The sequence below is a fragment of the Mastigoproctus giganteus genome, chromosome 1 (genome assembly GCF_048544385.1).
Source record: "Mastigoproctus giganteus isolate SK-2022 chromosome 1, ASM4854438v1, whole genome shotgun sequence".
Lineage (NCBI taxonomy): Eukaryota > Metazoa > Arthropoda > Arachnida > Uropygi > Thelyphonidae > Mastigoproctus > Mastigoproctus giganteus.
Window position 1 is genome coordinate 160,785,268 of NC_143575.1, and position 20,424 is coordinate 160,805,691.

Sequence of the window (20,424 nt, forward strand, 5' to 3'; positions counted from 1 at the left end):
ATTTGTTTCATTAGCATTAGCATTAGTAGAGGCATGTGATGCAAGAAAGCAAGCTTATTCAGCATCAGCCAAAAAAAAAAAAAAAAAACACCACTCCTTCCATTCGTTCAAGACCTGTCCAGCTGAGCCTTAAATTTATTTAGGCTATCAACTTCCACAACAAGTGGTGGAAGTCTGTTTCACCAACCAACTACCCGCTGGCTAAAGGCAACTTTCCGCACATCTATCCTACATCTGTCTTTCCTCAATTTGAATTTATGCCCTCTCAGGTGATTATTCTGAGCAAAAGGAAGAATCCCATCGGCATTATTATTATTATTAATAGCTACACGGTGCAAGGAAGCCTGAGGCTTATGCTGCACTAGCCAAAAAAAAATTCCCGAGTTACCCTGAGAGAGAGAGAGAGAGAGAGAGAGAGAGAGAGAGAGAGAGAGAGAGAGAGAGAGACAAAAGTAGAAGGAAATCACCAAGAAAGAGAAGAATGATGATATCCAGCTCAGGACCCTGGGTGTGCCAAGCCCATACTCACCAGATGTGAGCCCCTGGGGAATCATTAGTATTAGTATTAGTAACGGCCGCATGGTGCAAGAAAGCTTATGGCTTATGCTGCACCAGCGAAAAAAAAAAAAAAAATCCGAACAAAACAATGATAACAACAAAAAAAAAAAAAATAAATAATAATAATTAATAAATAAAAAATAAAATAAAATAAAATATAAATAAAAAGGAAATTAAACCTATCATCCTATGCGCTTCCCTTACCCGAAAGTACTATCCAGATGACCTTTGAATTTCCCCAAACTGTCGGCCTCTACCACCCACGAAGGCAACTTATTCCAGTAATTTATAACTCGCTGGCTAAAATAAAACTTCCTGCAGTCCAATCTAAACATTCCCCCCCGTAACTTGAATTTATGTCCCCTAGTTCTAGCATCATTTATTATCTTGAAAATTTTGTCCTCATTCATTTTACTGATGCCTCTCAGAGCCTTAAACACCTCAATCAAATCTCCTCTAAGGTGTCTAGTTTCCAAACTCTGCAACCCACATATTCGAAGTCTTTCTTCATAAGGACGCCCTTTTGCCGATCTCACCAGGCGAGTTACCCTTCTTTGCACCCTTTCAAGAAGCTCGATGTCTTTCTTTAGGTGCGGTCTCCATACTTGAACACAGTATTCCAAGTGTGGTCTAACATAAGCCTTATATAATGGGATTATCACGTCCCTATCTCTACTTGCAAAAGTTCGATAGATCATCGATAGGACACCATGGGCCTTCCTTGCAACCTGTTTACAATGCTCAGAGAATTTCATGTCTGACCGTATCGTAACACCCAAGTCCCTTTCCTCCAGTACTGGGTTTAGTTGAACTCCACCAAGTGAATAAGTTTTTTTGGGATTACTGTTTCCCAGGTGTAATACCTTACACTTTGTTGGATTAAAGCACAGCTGCCATTTTTCTGACCATTCTTGAAGTCTATCTAGATCTCTCTGAAGAAGCTCAGCTTGACAGTGATCATTAACTACTCTACCAATTTTAACATCATCTGCAAATTTAGACATCACGCCCTCTATCCCTTCATCAATGTCGTTTATGAAAATTAAAAACAACAGTGGTCCTAATACTGATCCTTGGGGAACCCCACTTCTTACATCAACCCAATCTGAGGAATAGCCATTTATCACAACCCTCTGCCTCCTGCCCTGAAGCCATCCTTCTATCCATCTAAGGATTTTCCCAATGATTCCAACCTGTTCCAGCTTATAAAGCAACCGCTCATGTGGGACTGAGTCAAAAGCTTTGCTGAAATCTAAATAAACAATGTCGAAATTATTCCCTAAATCCAGCTCGTGAGTGACCCTTTTGAAATAGCAAACCAGATTTGTTAAACATGATTTTCCCTTTACAAAACCATGCTGAGTATCCTTGAGAATTTCAATTCGATCCAAATGATCCTGAATTCCACCCTTGATCATTGCCTCCATGATTTTCCCTACTACTGAAGTCAGACTGACAGGTCGATAATTTCCAACTTCACTTTTAGAGCCACCCTTATGTATGGGAGATACATTTGCACTTTTCCAATCCAAGGGAATCTCCCCAGAGTCTAGTGATGCTCGCATAATTAGCCTCAATGGTTCAATGCACTCGCTTGCTGCCTCTCTTAAGATTATAGGGTATATTCCATCAACTCCAGGAGCCTTACTGGTCTGTAGGCTCGAAAGTTTTTTCATTAAATAATCTTGCAAAATTTCAATATCACTAATTACATATTTTTTAACTTCGCTCCCACAATTTCCCATTGCCACAAAAGGCTTTTCATTTGTAAATATCGATGCAAAATAACTGTTGAGTTCATCTGCAACGGCAGCTGGTGTATTTATTACTATCCCCTTTCCCTTACGTAAAGGTCCGATCTGGTTTGTCCTGCTCTTCTTGGCATTTATATATGTGAAGAATTCTTTATCCCCCCTCTTTGCTCTGTTTGCTAGTGAGTTCTCATAAACTGCCTTTGCCTGTCGAACCTTTTCTGTGACTCTATTACAAATCACCTTGTAGCTGTTATAGGCTTCAGTACTTTTTATTGCTCTGTAACCTTTCCATGCCACCTTTTTCTGCTCAAGTAATGTGGCAACTTCACTATTCATCCAACTTGGAACCCTTCTCGTGGAGTATTTTTTAATGGTATATACGCATTCAAGGCATCTGTGATTAATGTTTTAAAAGCGTACCACAGTTCAATTGTATTCATTCTCAGCGCGATATCTACCCAGTTAATAGAGGCCATGTAGTACCTTAAGGCATCGTAATTTCCTTTTCTGAAATTAAAATCCATTCCTTTGCCTTTTACTTCTGCTACCTCTCTCGTCATCATCCACCGTAGAACTCCGTGATCACTTCCTGCTACTGGTTCCTCTACTGTCAGCCCTGTTATGTCATCTGATTCATGTGTGATGATGAGGTCTAGGATATTCTTTTCTCTAGTACTTTCCCTGACATGTTGATACAAATAACAGTCATCTAATTGATTTAAAAATTTTGTTCCCCATGTCGAGTTTCCTTCCCATTTACTCCAATCAATTAGAGGCAAATTGAAACCACCCATAATAAGGCATTGACGCTTACTTGCCCATTCCATTTGCGTGTAGAGGCTTTTGTCATAATCTTCACAATCACCTGGTCTGTAGATTACTCCTACTCGCATTATACCTTTGTTTCCAACTATCTCACACCATACAGACTCTATACTAGCATGTGAAATGTCTGAATCCGGGAAAGCTATCGTCGCACTCAGGCTGCTTCTGATAAGAAGCATTACCCCACCACCCCTTCTATCTACTCTATCCTTCCTAAATACATTATACAAGCCATACTGAAACTCATCATCCCCAATTTCCGGGTGGCACCACGTCTCTGTAAGCCCTATTATGTCCGCGTTACTTATTTTAACCAGCAGTTCGAATTCGCTCATTTTATTGACAACACTTCTAACGTTACTGTATAAACAATTAAGATTTACTGTTCTTGTATATTTAACAACCCTAACACAACTCTTGAAGTTTTTTAGGCTCTCTTCCCTGATATTAGCTACCCGCTCACGTGAAACGTCTTTGCCCCCAGAACATCTAGATAATACGTCCAGTTGGGGTAACAGATAAGAACTCTTAAGGTATGTGCAAGAGTTACATTGACCAATATTATCAGATAAACGCGTGTCAGTATTACCCACATCCCCCCTAACTAGCAGTTTCCCTGAACCTTTAAGGTATCCTCAATAATACTGGCAAAAACTTTTGCACCACCTTTGTTTAAGTGTATCCCGTCTCTACAAAACAAATTCCTTCTACCTACAAGTGTGGGCCATGCTGATAGAAATTTACCCCCTAAAGCCTTGCAGATTCTTCCCCGATTATGAGGCATTCCAATATGCTGGCCCGCTCTATTTCCTTGTATAGCTGTGGTATAGTCATCACAATCATTAAGCCTATAACATATATATATATATATATATTTTTTTTTTTATGAAAACCCCAAACACGAAAGGTATCAAAACCTATAGTATTTAGTACCGTGCATGGGTTGAAGGAGAAGTATGGGGGGAGGGGGATGCCGGAAACTTTGCTCTAGAGACTAAACATGGGTTTCACCACTTCAAGCCTCCAATAAGCAAAGTGGTGGTATTTCACCGGTTGATGAAAGTCATCTACCACACTGCCTTAGAGTTAATATCCTTCTTAAGTAAGAGCATAACACCTCCACCTCTCCTGTCCTGTCTGTATTTCCTGTATACATTATACTCTCCATATTCAAATTTGGCATCACTTATGTTTGAGTAACACCATGTCTCCACTTTTCCTACATTTTCTGCATTTGATGACTTAATCTGTACTTCATTTTTATTTACAGTGTTCTCTGCATTAATGTGCATTCAAGTATACATGCACATGTTCTTACTCTTAGTTACCCCAAGACAGCCCGTGTATTCATTTGTTCCATGATGACCCACAGCAGAGGCCCAAAACCCAGACACTTTGCTTTCCAGGCTGCTGCATGTACCGATAGTAGAAATGCAAGAATTACTTTCTGCCTGTTTGCCTCACTGTCATTAGTCTGTGTATCCCCCCCCCCCCCAAGCAGTTTTCCAACTCACCTGTCACTGCCTCAATAGCATCAGCAAATATTCTTGCACCCCCTTCTACTGAGGTGTATCTCATCCCTGTAAAAACAGTCTCTCCTGTTAACAAGCACAGACCATGCTATGAAAAATTCTACGCCATGAACCTTGAGCATTCTCTCTAGGGCCGAATTAATTGATAAGGCTCTCAATGTATACTCCCTCCTATTGTGTATGGGCAGAATTGCAAACACTTTCAAATTCAATCTTAACCCGCAACCTTTTTTTGTAAACCAGTCCTGAAATAGCTGATGGCTAAGTACCTTCTTATTAACTGTCCATTAAACAGACAGTAGATTCTTGCTCAGTCCCTTTAATGCATGGATATTGAGGGAGTCTTAAATTCGCAACAGTAGCTTGAGCTTATAGTCACGTACTATGCTGCCATGCAAAATGAGAGGGAGCTTGTCTTTTGCTGTTTTGAAGACTGCTGCTGCAGCCTTCTCTTTATCAAGATACATCTTCAAATGTAGAATATTACCCCTTCTCTACTAGGATAACTTGAATTTCCTCTGGAAAACTGCCGCAACAGGATCCATACTTTGTGCTTTCCCGCTTGCTTTCAAGTTATGTCATTTAATAAATTTATCAAGAACCGTTATCTTGATACAAACACACATACTTTACCTTTAATCATGATGTTGCTCAGCCTGCTTTTCTTGTTTCATACTGTATGTACATTGAGAGCATCTTTCCAATCACTGAATTCTCACCTCTATTGTTACTTTGGCAGAAAGAAGTGTTGCATGCTTAAAAGTACCTTGTATCTTATCTGCATTTGTGGACTTGCAAAGTTTATAAAAATGGCCATGCAAAGATGATCCCTCCACCACTACAATATGATTCAATATTTCTAATTTCATATCCCATTCTCTTCATGTTCATTTGTGCACAGGGGCTAGAAGAAGGTAATGCAGGATAACTGGAAACCACATTAATGAGAAAAATGGAATATTGGGACAAAAAAGACCCCATTATTCCATTTTTCTCAGTAAAAAGCTCCATTAAACCATACAAGAATACACAGGAGCAATACAGCACAGAACCGAGCCTGCTGAGAGGCTGAAATATAATGACAGAACACAGAATAGAAGCCAACAACAGATGACCCACCTCCCGCACAATTACTACATATTAGCATTAGTAGTGGTAATGATGCAAAAAAGCAAGCTTATACACCATCAGTCAAAAAATTCCTATTTCATCTATCCATTCACTCCAAAAGTTTGTCTAGTTCTCTCTTGAATTTATTTAAGCTATCAACTTCCACAATGACAGATGGAAGTTTGTTGCAGCAATAAACCGCTTGCTGGCTCAAGGCAAATTTCTGCAATTCTATTCTGCAACCATCTTTCCTCAGTTTGAATTTATGCCTGCTCAAGTGCATAATCTAAACAAGTGTAAGAATGCCATCACCATATTGAGCATGCTCAAACAATTTAAAGCTTTAAACACCTCAATCACATCACCTCACAGGTGCCTAGTCTTCAGACGCTGCAATTTGCAGAACTGAAGCCTCGATTGCTGATGCTGTCCAGACAGTGATGGGTATCAGGAAACTGCTAGCTTTGGATGGGGGGAAGATAAGCAGACTGTAGCTTAACTAGAGCTGCAGGCAGAGGTGAAAGTAATTCTTGCTCTGCTACTATTGGAAAATGCAGCAGCCTGAAAAGAAAGCCGTCAAGGATTTCAGGTTTTGCTATGGATCATCATGGAACAAGTGAATATGTGAGCTGTGTAAGGGTAACTAGCAGTAAGACAGTAAGAACGTGTGCATGTATACTTGCATGTACACTAATTTTGGGAGCATTGTAAATAAATTTGATGAATTGAAGTATTGATTAAGTCATCAAATGCAGACATGTAGGAATGGCAGAAACATGGTATTACTCAGACATAAGTGATACTGAATTTCAATATGGGGAGTAGAAGGTATATAGGAAGGACAGACGGGACAGGAGAGGTGGAGGGGGTTATGCTCTTAGTCAAGAAATGTATTAAATCTAAGGCAAGGCATCCAGTCGACATGGGTGACCAGTACAACGTTGAGTCAGTTGAGTCGGTATACTCATCCACATGATGAGTATACCAAACAGTTATGCAGAGAAACAGAGTGGGCCAGCAAATCAGAATGTCTCATAATGGGAGATTTTAACTTTCCGGATGTTGACTGGAATTTGTGAGTTGGTCACTCACACATTAGCAAGACTTTTGTGGATTTATTGGATGACTGTTTTCTACAGCAGCATGTTAGAGAGGCAACGAGAGGAAGTAAAACTCTTGATCTGGTTATCAGCAGTGATTCTTCATGCATTAAGAATCTGCAGGTAAATGACCCACTGGGTAGTAGTGATCACAGTGTACCAATGTGGAATTTAATTAAAGGCATAACTACTGTCAAGGGTAGTAGTATCAGCTATGGCCTCATGGTGCAACGAAGCCTATGGCTTATGCTGCACCAGCCAAAAAAAGAGAATAAAATAGTAATAAGAAAATAAAAAAAAATTAATAAAAGAAAAGGAAATAGCAATCTATGTGATTCCCTCTTCCCATAGGTATAACTATCCAGCTGACCTTTGAATTTCTCCAAACTGTCAGCCTCTACCACCCATGTAGGTAACTAATTCCAGTAATTTATAACTCAGTGGCTGCAATGAAACTTCCTGCAATCCAGTCTAAACATTCCCCCCCCCCCTTAACTTGAATATATGGTCCCTACTTCTAGAATCATTTATAAGCGTGAAAATTTCATCCTCACTCATTTTACTTATGCCTCTCAGGGCCTTAAACACCTCAATCAAGTCTCCTCTAAGGTGTCTATTTTCCAAGCTGTGCAATCCACATATTCAAAATCTTTCCTCATGTGGATGCCCTTTTGCCAATTTCACCAGGCAAGTTACACATCTTTGGACCCTTTCAAGGAGCTTTATGTCTTTTTTTAGGTGCTGTTTCCATACCTGAACACAGTATTTCAAGTGTGGTCTAACAATATATAGCCTTATATAAAGGGATTATGACATCCTTATCTCTACAAGCAAATGTTCAATAAATCAGTGATAGGACACCATGGGCCTTCCTTGTTCCATGTCTGCAATGCTCGGAGAACTCATGTTTGATCGTATCATAACACCCAAGTCCCTTTCCTCTATTACCGGCTTTAGTTCAACTCCACCAAGTGTATAAATTATTTTGGGGTTACTGTTCCCCATGTGCAATACCTTACACTTTGTTGGATTAAAGCATAGCTGCCATTTTTCTGACCAACCCTGAAGTCTATCTAAGTTACGCTGAAGAAGCTCTGCTTGGTAGTGATCATTAACTACTCTACCAATCTTCACATCATCTGCAAATTTAGACATCACACCCTCTACCCCTTCATCAATGTCATTTATGAAAATCAAAAACAACAGTGGTCCTAATGCTGATCCTTGAGGACCCCCACCTCTTACATCAACCCAATCTGAGGAATAACCAGTGCTTTTTTTTGTAAAAAAAAAATAGGTGCCAGTACTCATTCTTTGCTATCAAGAAAAATCCGTGCCAGCATGGGTGACACGACTGGCACGCAGTGGGTGTCAGCCATGCCAGCTGCTTCCGTCTGTTAAGGATCACATGACACTGGGCGGAGTCAGCACCCGTCAATCACGGCCGTATCGCTAGCAGTTGGTACACTATATCCGATACTGAATCTCGACCATTAATTTTATTAACACACATTTTATTAAGCATAAATTTATTATACAAGTATATTAAAAATAAGTCAAAGGTGAGTCTTATTTAATAAATAAAAAATAATAAGTAAAATGTAAAAATACAGTAAGTACCAAGTAAAAAAATAAGTAAAAATAATTTCATAATGAAGTTTTGGTCGAGATTCAGAAACGGGTACCCCTTCCAGACTGCAAGCGATGCGGCCGTGATTGACAGGTGCTGACTCCGCCCATTGTCACGTGATCTCCTTAATAGATGGAAGCAGCTGGCATGGCTGACACCCACTGCATGCCAGGCGTGTCACCCGTGCTGGCACGCTGTAAAAAAGGTGCCGGTACGCCATACCGTTGCATACCGTCACAAAAAAAGCCCTAGGAATAACCATTTATCACAACCCTCTGCCTCCTGCACTGAAGCCATCCATCTAAGGATTTTCCCTGTGATTCCAACCTGTTCCAGCTTATAAAGTAACCGCTTATATGGGACTGAGTCATGCTTTGCTGATATCCAAATAAACAATGCCGAAATTATTCCCTAAATCCAGCTCACAAGTGACCCTGTCAAAATAGCAAACCAGATTTGTTAAACATGATTTTCCCCTTTACAAAACCATGCCGAGATTCCTTCAGAGTTCCATTTCTATCTAAATGATCCTGAATTCCACCCTTATCATTGTCTCCATGAATTTCCCTACTACTGAAGTTAGACTGACTGGTCAGTAATTTCCCACTCACTCTTAGAACTGGCCTTATGTATTGGAGGTACATTGGCACTTTTCCAATCCATTGGAATCACTCCCGAGTCCAGTGATGCTCTCATAATTATCCTCAATGGTTCAATGCGCTCACTTGCCACCTCCCTTAAGATTATAGGGTATATGCCATTGACCCTAGGAGTTTTACTGGCCTGTAGACTCAAAAGATTTTTCATTATATGAACATTTGAAATTTCAGCATCATTAATTACAAAATTTGTTCAGCTTCACTCCCATAATTTCTCATTGACACAAAGTTTTTCTTCTGTAAATGTCGATGCAAAATAACTGTTGAGTTCATTTGCTACTTCAGCTGGGGTATCTAATACTATCCCATGTCCATTATTATTATTTTTATTAGCTATATGGTGCAAGGAAGCCTGAGGCTTATGCTGCGCCAGCCAAAAAAAAATTCCCAAGTTACCCTGAGAGAGAGAGAGAGAGAGAGAGAGAGAGAGAGAGAGAGAGAGAGAGAGAGAGAGAGGGAGAGGGGGGGGGTCAAAAGTAGAAGGGAATCACCAAGAAAGAGAAGAATGATGATATCCAGCTCAGGACCCTGGGTGTGCCAAGCCCATACTCACCGGATGTGAGCCCCTGGGGTTATATAAGGGTCCGACCTGGTTTGTCCTTCTCTTCTTTGCATTTATATATATGAAGAATTCCTTATCCCCACTCTTTGCCAGTGATTTCTGATAATCTGCCTTTGCTAGCTTAGCCTTTTCTGTGGCACTGTTACAGATTACTTTGTAGCTGTTATAGGCTTCAGTACTTTTTATTTGTCTCTAATGCAAGAGATGTCTTTTTCTGCTCAAGTAATCTGGCAACTTCATTATTCATCCAACTTGGAATCCTTGTGGAGTATATTTTTAATACTCCACATTCAAGGCTTCTGTGATTAATGTTTTAAAGGTGTATCATAATTCAATTGTATTCACTCTCTGTGCAATACCTACCCAGTTAATAGAGGCCGTGTTGCACCTTAAGGCATCATAATTTCCTTTTCTGAAATTATAACCCATTCCTTTGCCTTTAACTACTGCTACCTCTCTCTTCATCGTCCACTGTATAACTCCGTGATCACTTACTGCTACTGGTTCATGTACTGTCAGCCCTATTATGTCACCTGGTTCATGGGTGATGATGAGGTCTAGAATATTCTGTTGCCTTATCTAGTTGATTTAAAAAATTTTGTCTATGTTGAGTTTCCTTCACATTTGCTCCATTCAGTTAGAGGCAAAATTAAAATCATCCATAATAAGATAATCATGCTTACTTGCCCATTCCATTTGCATGTAGAGGCTCTTATCATAATCTTCACAATCACCTGGCCTGTAGATTACTCCCACTCTCGTTATACCTTTGCTTCCAACTGTCTCACACTATACAGTTTCTATACCATCATGCGAAACGTCTGAATCGGGGAAAGCTTTTGTTGCGCTCAGGCTGCTTTTGATAAAAAGCATGACCCCCACCACCCCTTCTGTCTGCCTTTCTAAATACATTATACATACCATACTGAAACCCATCATCCCTATCTCCGGATGGTTCCATATTTCTGTAAGCCCTATTATTTATGTCAGCCTTACTTGTCCTAACCAGCAGCTTCAATTCACTCATTTTATTGATGACATTTCTGACATTACTGTATAAAAAATTAAGAATTAGTGTTCTTAGCATTAGCATTAGTAGAGGCATATGATGCAAGAAAGCAAGCTTATGCAGCATCAGCCAAAAAAAAAAAAAAAAACGCTCCCATTTCATCCCTCCGTTCATTCCAAATACCTGTCCAGCTCAGCCTTAAATTTATTTAGACTGTCAACCTCCACAACAAAGGATGGAAGTCTGTTCCACCAACCAACCACCCGCTGGCTAAAGGCAAACTTCTCACATCTATCCTACATCTGTCTTTCCTCAATTTGAATTTATGCCCTCTCGGGTGATTATTCTGAGTGAGAGGAAGAATCCCATTGGCATTGAGCATAAAAAGTAAAAAAAAAGTAAGGTGCAGCCATTATCAACCCACTGCAGGATGGAAGCCTCCTCAACAATTCATGCTGAGGGAAATGGACCATAATCTGCCACGCTGGTCCAGTGCGGGTTGGCAGATCGACTGTATTCAGCAGTCAGGGGCTTGAACCCCGGTCTACTCAAAGAGCGTGTGCTACTGCACTTCCGTTCCTGCCCACTCGGCTACAGAGGCCATTTAGCATTGAGCATACTCAAACCATTCAAGACTTTATACACCTCAGTCAAAGACTTTATACATTCAAGACTTTATACACCTCGCAGGTGCCTAGTCTCCAGACACTTATTTGCAAAACTTAAGCCTCTCTTCGTAAGAGCAACCCTTTGTTCCATTCACTAATCTTGTTGTCCTTCTGTACTCGTTCCAACAGCTCTACATCCTTCTTAAAATGAAGCTTCCAGACCTGTATGCAGTACTCAAGGTGTGGCCTTACCATTGCCTTATACAAGAGGATAATCACCTCCTTATCCCTGCTAGAAAAATTCCTGTATATCCTTGACAAGCCATGAGCTACTCTTGGAGACCATTTGCACTGCTCAGAAAACTTCATATCTGCCTGCACAATTATCCCCAGGTCCTTTTCATTTTCTACCACTGTCAGTGTTTCCACTGCAAGGTAACATATCCCACCCCCGGAGTGGGATGGGCAGCTTGACCTTCATACCGGACTCGACACTGCTCGGACATGACACTGATGAAGACATTCTGCGGCTTTACTGCCAACACGCCATTGGCGATCTGAACTGGGTACTCTAACCTGGTTCCCTTTAAAACCCCATCCCCAGGCAGGGGGGAGACGGATCTCTGTCTCCTCCCCTCCCCTCCCTGCCTACCCCCATACTTCGCCTGGTGGGGCTCTTCTCCACTGACTTCTTTGGGAATGCCTACTCTATCATCCCTATTCTTCTATCTGTTTTCCCCCCAGTCTTCAGTCTCCATCCTCTCTCACTAAATCGACCAAGGTACACCCTTAACAATGCCGCCAAATTCTAATCAACGTCTAAATTCCACCAGTTTTTTCTAAATCTCTAAGACAACAAACACTATTAGCTTTTATCTAGCGTAAAGCCTCACGTCTAAATTTAATAACATCAAAATTTTGCCTGACCTATTAGGCCTTTAACACATCTCTTTAGCGTTCAACCCCAACCAGCGATTTCCAAACAGCAATCCCATTAAGCAGTAATGTCAAATGCGTAAAAATAATTTTTTTTTTTTTTAAAGGTCCTAGCCACTGAAATCCCAGGAAACTAGGTGGCAGGACCTGCCAGAGCAATTTTTTCTGATACTGGATGCACCTGGCTAGCCTCCACATGGCAGGGTATGGGCAACTTCAGGCCCCACTAGGGGCCTGGCGACCAATAAGCCGGTCAAATAATGAGCATATCACACTGCACAGACACGGCCCACACACTTTCAAGTTTCTGGCTTGACAGTGTACTGTCCTCGATACAGCTGAGTTGGGAGAAATCCCAGGTGCCGTTTGACACAAACATACCTTATACCTTGTCAGTGTAGTGCCACAGAGTTGATACATTACTTGGGGGTTACTGCTTCTCTTATGCAACACTTTACACTTGTCAATGTTAAACTTCATTTGCCACCTCTCAGCCCATCTGCTCAACTTTTTTAGATCCAGTTGCAGCAGTGTACCGTAATTAGTATCCTTAACAACCCTGCCAACCTTCGTATTGCCTGCTAACTTGGACATTAACTTGATATACCATCATCACTATCATTTATAAATACAGAAAACAACAATGGACCCAACACTGAACCCTGAGGGACTCCACTAATAACATTAGTCCACGATGAGCAGTGTCCATTGATTTCCACTCTCTGTCTTCTCCCACTCAACCATCCCTTTATCCATAGCAGCAATTTGCCTCCAGTGCCACGCTGCTCCAATTTGTTCAGCAGTCTACTATGTGCAACATTATCAAAAGCCTTTCTAAGATCCAAATATATGATATCAAAACTATTCACTACATCAGTTCCTGTGTGACCATATCATAGTATTCAATAAAATTGGTCTGGCAAGACTTTCCATTAACAAATTCATGCTGTGTCCGAGCTATAACTGCAGTCTTGTCTACGTGATCTTGCAGTGCTTCTTTAACCAGTGCCTCCATTAATTTTCTTGGAAAAGAAGTTAAACTAATGGGTCTATAATTACTTGTGTCGCCCTTTGATCCTCCTTTGTGAATCGGGGTCACATTAGCATATCTCTAGTCCATGGATAGCTCCCCTGAGTCCAAAAAAACTCATAATTATGGCTAAGGATTTGCTTACTTCCTTTGCTGCCTCCTTTAATATAGCTGGATAGATCCCATCTACCCCAGGTGCCTTTTTTATGTTTATCTTCAACAATTTCTCCTCCACTTTCCTCTCAGTTATTACAAAATCATCTAGCTCACTGCCAGAGTTTAATTTGCCTCTGGCATTCCCCTCCCTGAATAACTCCTCATGTGTGAATATAGATGCGAAATACTCATTTAGTTTGTTAGCCACCTGAGCAGGATCAACAGTTGGACCAATCTGATTCATCCCTTTCCTTCTAGAGTTTACATAGGTAAAGAACTCTTTGTAGTTTTTCTTTGCACCCTTTGCCAAAGATTTCTCATAATCTGCCTTTGCCTGCCTAATCTCCTTTGTGACTTGGTTACAGACCAGCTTATATCTATCATAGGCTTCCATGTCGCCCGTTAATTTATATGTATCTCATGCATTTTTCTTCTCTGCCATATGTCTCATTAGTTCATATGACATCGATTTAGGCCTAAACCTTGAAAAATATTTCTTAGTTGGTATGTAAAGCCTAGTAGCTTTCAAGATAAATTCTTTGAATGCTTCCCATTTTGAATTTGCTGTTGGTAACATCATCAGTTGGTCCCACTGTATAGAATTTAAATACTGTCTCAGACCATCGTAGTCGCCTTTATGAAAGCATTAAACCTTTCCTTTACTCCTGATGGTAGTTACCTCTTTGAGTAAATCCCACTTCAGCGCACTGTAATCACTGCCACCTAGTGGTTCCTCTATCTGCAGATTCTTAATGCATGAAGAATCACTACTGATAATCAAATCAAGAGTATTACTCCCTCTAGTTGCCTCCCGACCATGCTGATGTAGAAAACAATCATCCAATAAATCCACAAAAGCCTTGCTAGTGTGTGTGAGTGACCAATTCGCAAATTCCAGTCAATATCTGGGAAATTAAAATCCCCCATTATAAGACTCTCTGATTTACTGGCCCACTCTATTTCCCTGTACAGTTTCTTATTATACTCATCAGAGTCATTAGGCCTATAGCACACTCCTACTCTCAATTTTGATCTCCCAATGCTTATGTCACACCAAACTAACTCGACACTGTACTGTCCAGCGATGTCGACTGGCGTCACTTCCTTGGATTTTATGTGTTTCTTAACTAATAGCATAACCCCTCCTCCCTTCCTATCCTGTCTATCCTTTCTGTAGACGTACTCCCCAAATTCCAGTTCTGCATTCCTTATATCTGTGTGACTCCACATCTCTGATATCCCAACAATATCTGCCTTTGATGTTTTTAGCAATACCTCAAATTCATCAAATTTATTTAGCAGGCTCCTAGCGTTGGTGTATACGAAAGTATACATGCACCTGTTCCTATTCTTAGCTACCCTAACACAACCCATGTGTTTTCTTATACCACAGTGACTCCCAGCAGTCTCGGAAATACCCTGCATCTTGTTTTCCAGGCTCATTCCAATAGAAGCAGTGCAAGAATCACTTATACTTCTGCCAGTGGTACTGTTAATCTATTAATCCTTGTATCCCCCCCAAGCTAGCAGTTTTCCGACCCACCTAACACTGCCTCGATAGCATCAGCAAATATTCTTGCACCCTTTCTATTTAAGGGTATCCCATCCCTGTAAAAGCAGTCTCTCCTGTTAACAAGTACAGACCAGGCTAAAAAAAAATTCTACCCCTTGAGCATTGCACAATCTTTCCAGTGATGAATTGATTGACAAGGCTCTTGTCATATACTCCCTCCTATCGTGTCTGGGCAAAATTGGGTTTTTCAGGGGCACATATTGCTTTTACAAAGCACTTTTTTAACAAAATATGGACAAACCATCCTGCTAATTTAGGTACCAAGCATATTTTATTTCAGTCTTTCAGATTAAATGTATTGCAGTATATATTAATCTATAAATGTATATGTACAGTAAACCCTTGCTAATCCAGTTATAGTTAATCCGGATGTCTGATAATCCGGTCAAAATATGAAAATTCTGTTTGCAGTTGAGTACTCTGAAAGGCACACAGGATTTAGGAAGCCAGATGAGTAACTCTCACTGCATGCCGATTGACTGTGCAGTGAGAGATGGAACATACATTGCATTGTCTTGCATGTTGTTCAATATTGTTGTTAACTTTAAGTCAGACAGATGCTATTGCTGATATCGCTTCATTTGTGTACTTCTTTATACATATGTATGTACATAAGTACATTTTATATAATTATGTACATTTTATGTAATTATGGGTTCTAAAGAATTAAAAAGGGAAATAAAAAGAAAACACTTTACTTTAACTATCATTAACTTGAAAATGGTGTTCCTGGAGGAAGAAAAAAATTGCTGAAAAATTCAGTATTGGCCAACAGGTTCTGTCAGATATTAAAAAAATAAAGAGAATCTGTAAAGATATTTCCTTTAAAATTCAATATGGGGAATGATAAAAGCAATGTATTAAATATAGAGACATTAAAAAAAAAAAAAGCCAAAAGAAGTGTTGCTGGAAGAAGCTTTATTTAAGTGGTATTCACAGCAATGATCAAGTTGCGTTTGTGAGCAATGCCATTGCCACCTGATAAATGTATAAAAAGACAATTAACAACATAAAAACTATTGTCTTTTTATAGTTTTTAAATAAATACCCTTTAGTGGTTTTGTTTTATTTATTTTCATCAGCTAAAAACATAAATATGCAAAAAATATTAAATATTGCAAACCTATATCATTAAATTTTCCATTTATTTGTGGTCTAATTTGTGTGTCTCTCTCTATGAGAGAGACAGACACACAATGAATAGCCTGTTATGCTTGCTAGTGAGGACCTAAAACTTTATAATTAAATAATAGCTGGTAATAAAGTTATTTTATGTTTAATTAGGTTTTTGCATGTTTTTGCAATATTTAATATTTTTTGCATATTTATGTTTTTAATTGATATCCTTGATCACTTCTTTAAAAAATTTACTCTAGGTCCAGCCATCAGTGTTGTTCGTGTTGACTTGCTCTTTCCGGATATAGCTGTTGATCAGTATGGACATAAAGGTCATTGGACTATTGTCTACAACCAAGGATTTGAGGTGGTGATAAATTACAGAAAATATTTTGCCTTTTCTGCGTACAAAGAAATTAGTCCAACAAATGTGACTAACTTTTGTGATTACACACTTCCAGGTTGGTCACACGATGTTCTTGGGCATAACTGGGCATGTTACATAGGGAAAAAAGCAAGCAGACTATCTCCCAAAGTTCACTATGACAAAATGGGGTAAGTTTATTTTAAGAAAAAGAAACTGTTTATTCGAAAAACACTGGAGGGGGTGGGGAAGCATACCCTGTTAAAACTATTCAGAATCTTCATATTTTATATATACAGTGCAAGAATGGTCAGAGTCAGTACAGAGTAGACTTGTTTCTCACAAACTAAAGAATGCAAAATGTTATGGCTCCCTTTATTTTAATCATAGGATATTTGTTTACTACTACAGACAATAAATTGTTGATGGGAACATTATAGTATGTTAATAATGTAATTTTTTTATTCAAGATTCAGGACTCTGATCCATATTGCTTTCAAACAGAAGAGATTTTAAAGTAGTTTGGTTGGGGGGCCAGTCCTCCCCAACTGGATTGAAGATGGGAAACAGTGAGTTTCCAAAATGCACTCATAAATTATTTAAGTATTTCGCTTTGAGGTGGTTCAGTTCCTTTAAATTGTATGATTCAATAATAAATTACTTAATATTATTATTATTATATTATTTCTCCCTGATTGGGGGATTCCACTCCGTGACAGGTACTGCTACCAAGTACACAGGGTGGTTGTAATGTCTGGTGTTACTGTTGATCGAGGAAATTTCTGACTATCATACAGGTGTTCAGGATTGCGACTTTCTGGAGTTCCTTGTAGGTGTTCTCTGGGAGACTTATTGCTGCTAGGCTGCTATGTAGCGCCTTTGGCACCATACTGGTGGTTGACACAATGATCGGGATGGTCAATACTTCTTGCATATGCCGCATCTCCTTGACCTCATGTCTCAGGTTCGTGTACTTCCTAATTTTTTCTTCGTGGGTTTTCCTGACATTGCTAGTGTTGGGCACCGCTATGTCAATAAGGTAGGTAGCCTTTTCCCTCGTGTCCGGTCTGTTATGCGGGATGGTCTTATCCGTTATTATGGCGCAGTCCCAGTACAGCTTGTGGGTTTGGGTCTCTAGTACTGCCTGGGGTTTGTACTTGTAGTATGGTACACTTTCTGTGGTCAACTGGTATTTCCTTGCTAGCTTCTGATGTATTATCCTGGCTACCTGGTCGTGTCTATGGGTGTACTCAGTCTGGGGTATCACCTTGCACCCCGCCGTGATGTGTTGGATTGTTTCTGAGACCAGGTGGCATCGTTGACGTGTGTCATCTGACATTCCAGGCTCCTTTGCGATGTGTTTTCTATAGTTTATGGTGTCGATTACCTTGTCCTGGATGGCCAGCATGAATCCTTCAGTCTCGGGGAAGAGCGTCACGCTCGTGAGCCATGCATTGGAAGCAGTTTTATCTATGTGATCTTGATGGAGGTCATTCTGCCATGGAGTGTCTTCTTTGCCCATCTTTCTCACTTTGTTTCTTGTGCTGTCTGGGCAGGAGAGTGTTTCTCGCTTAGGTTGAGTGGGGTATACCACTTATCTATCTTCCTTATTACCTAGTGGAGTGGTGCTGTGTTGTTCTCGAAGTAATTCTTCAGGTTAACTATCACTGTTTTCTGTTGCTCTATCAGGTCCCTTCCTCCCTCTTTCCAAGCTATTGTTAGTCTCTCCACTGCTGACTTCGGGTGGTGTTGGCGACTCTTGGTCATCATTGTCCTTGTCTTTCGCATGATATCTTCTAGCTCAGTGTTAGTCCAGTCTATGACCCCAAAGGTGTATGTTAGTACTGGAGCTGCATAGGTGGTTATGGCTTTAACTGTGTTTCCTCCATTCAGTTTTGCTTTCAGCAGGTTTCTGAGTCTCTGATGATATTTTTCAGTCAGGCACTTCTTGATTCCCTGTGCTCTAACTGCTGAACCTGCATCATCCCTAGGTATTTGTAGGTCTCTCCTTCTGTCATAGCTTCGATCTCTTTACCAGTCAGCAGCTGGTAGTTTTGGTCAACTAATTTTCTCTGGTGCAGTGTGTGGGTCTTGCATTTGTCTAGACCAAATTCCAACCTGATGTCCTTGCTGAATTCTTCGGTGATCCGGAGTAGTTGCTGGAGTTGCTTCTCGGTTGCCGCGTAGAGCTTGATGTCAACCATGTACATCAGGTGGGTGAGGTTGTACAGGTTCTTTCTTCCTTCTTTGAAGTTATATCCATACTTGCTGCTACTAAGCATGGTGGATAGCAGGTTGAGTGCTAGACAGAACCACAGTGGTCTCAGAGCATCTCTCTGAAAGATTCCTCTTCTAATTGGGATTGGCCTGGTTGTGATGTTCTCGACCTTAATGGTGGTACTCCATTTCGCCATTGTTGCTCCTAGGAAGTTTGTCACTATCAGATTGACCTTGTAGATCTTCAGGGTTTCTATTAGCCAGCTATGAGGTACGGAATCGAATGCCTTGCGGTAATCGTTGTAGGCCGTGTATAGGTTGCGGTGCTTCTTGTAGGCTTGCTCCATAATTGCGGCATCTATGGTTAATTGCTCCTTGCATCCTTGCTCCTCCCTTTGCATCCTTTCTGCTGCTCAGCCATTATGTTCTACTCTTTAAGTGGTCTGATATCTTCTTGGTTATGCAGCTGGTCAGGATCTTGTACATTGTTGGGAGGCAGGTGATTGGCCTGTATTTTGCCGGGTTTCTTGTATCTTCGTCTTTAGGCGTCAGATACGTGACTCCTTCAGTGAGAAACTTCGAGATTGTCTCCGGGTGCCTTATAATTCGAGTGTACTGCTCTGCTAGGTGCTCGTGTGTGTGCAGGTGAGCTTCTTATACCAGTAGTTGTGGATGTTATCAATTCCTGGGACTCGCCGGTTGTGGGTGTTCCTGATCGACTGTTTTACTTCTTCTTCTTGAATCTCCCACTCTCTCATCTCTTGTATGTCTTTAGTTTTTTTCCGTTCTACTTCTGTCCATGCAGCTCTGCTGTTATATCTTACTTCACTGCTCCAGATATTTCCCCAGAACTCCTCGATCGTCTTCTTCTCAGGTGTCCATTTCCTGCTGTCTCATCTTCACCCAGTTTCCTGTAGAAGGTTCTTTGGTCCTCATCGAAGATTCGGTTGTTTATTTTTCTCTGGGAGCTCTCTTTATATCGGTGTAGTCTCTTGCTGAGTGCGAGGAGGTTCTGCTTCAGTGTGTCCAAGTATTCTCCTATTCTCTGATTTCTGGTCTCATGTTTGCTGTGGACGCTCTCTCTCTTGAGGATGCTCTTCACCTTTCCAATCAATTTCTTACTTCTATTACCATGTTAGTATTGGGTCAACTGATCTATCTTGACTCTTAATTCTTCTATCTTCTGCTGAAGTTTTCTTTCCCAAGCTTGTAGTTCCTTCTGTTTTCGGTTCTTCTGCTGCTGGTCTCTCGTTTCTTTTCCATTAATCCTAGTAGCTGCTATGGCAGCACAGTATACGGCTGTGTGGATAGCCTCCAGCGTTGCACCATTGTTGTCAAGGTAATGTGGCATTATTTGCTGATTGAGGTGGTCTGTTACTCTCCACAGGATTTTATTTGGCCTCTGCATAGGTATCATGTGGGTTCTTGTGGGGTCCATTCCTTCGAATTCTGTTAGGGCCTTCTTCCACTTGTCTTCTATTCTGGAAATCATGACTTCGTCTCTTTCCACTTCAGCTACTGTTGGGTTGTATTTCTTCTTGCTCTTCCTCCTCTGGTTCTGTGGTATACTGTTCCTCCTCTGGTTCCATATTGACCACATTCTTTGTGCTTTGTAATTGATCGATCACGTCCTGCTTGATTTTTTCCAAGATAGCAGGAGCTATTAGGTTCTTTGTGATGATGGT

The 20,424-nt window shown here is 40.5% G+C and overlaps 1 protein-coding gene across 1 annotated transcript in view; it reads left to right on the top strand.

The window, feature by feature from the left end:
• Positions 1 to 20,424, top strand: part of LOC150091220 (dipeptidyl peptidase 1-like) — a 95,379-nt gene that overhangs the window by 5,649 nt on the left and 69,306 nt on the right. The window contains exons 2-3 of the mRNA XM_090382876.1: positions 16,419 to 16,693; positions 18,354 to 18,371. Of these exons, the coding sequence (XP_090239002.1) occupies positions 16,419 to 16,693; positions 18,354 to 18,371 (293 nt within the window). The remainder of the gene's footprint in view (positions 1 to 16,418; positions 16,694 to 18,353; positions 18,372 to 20,424) is intronic.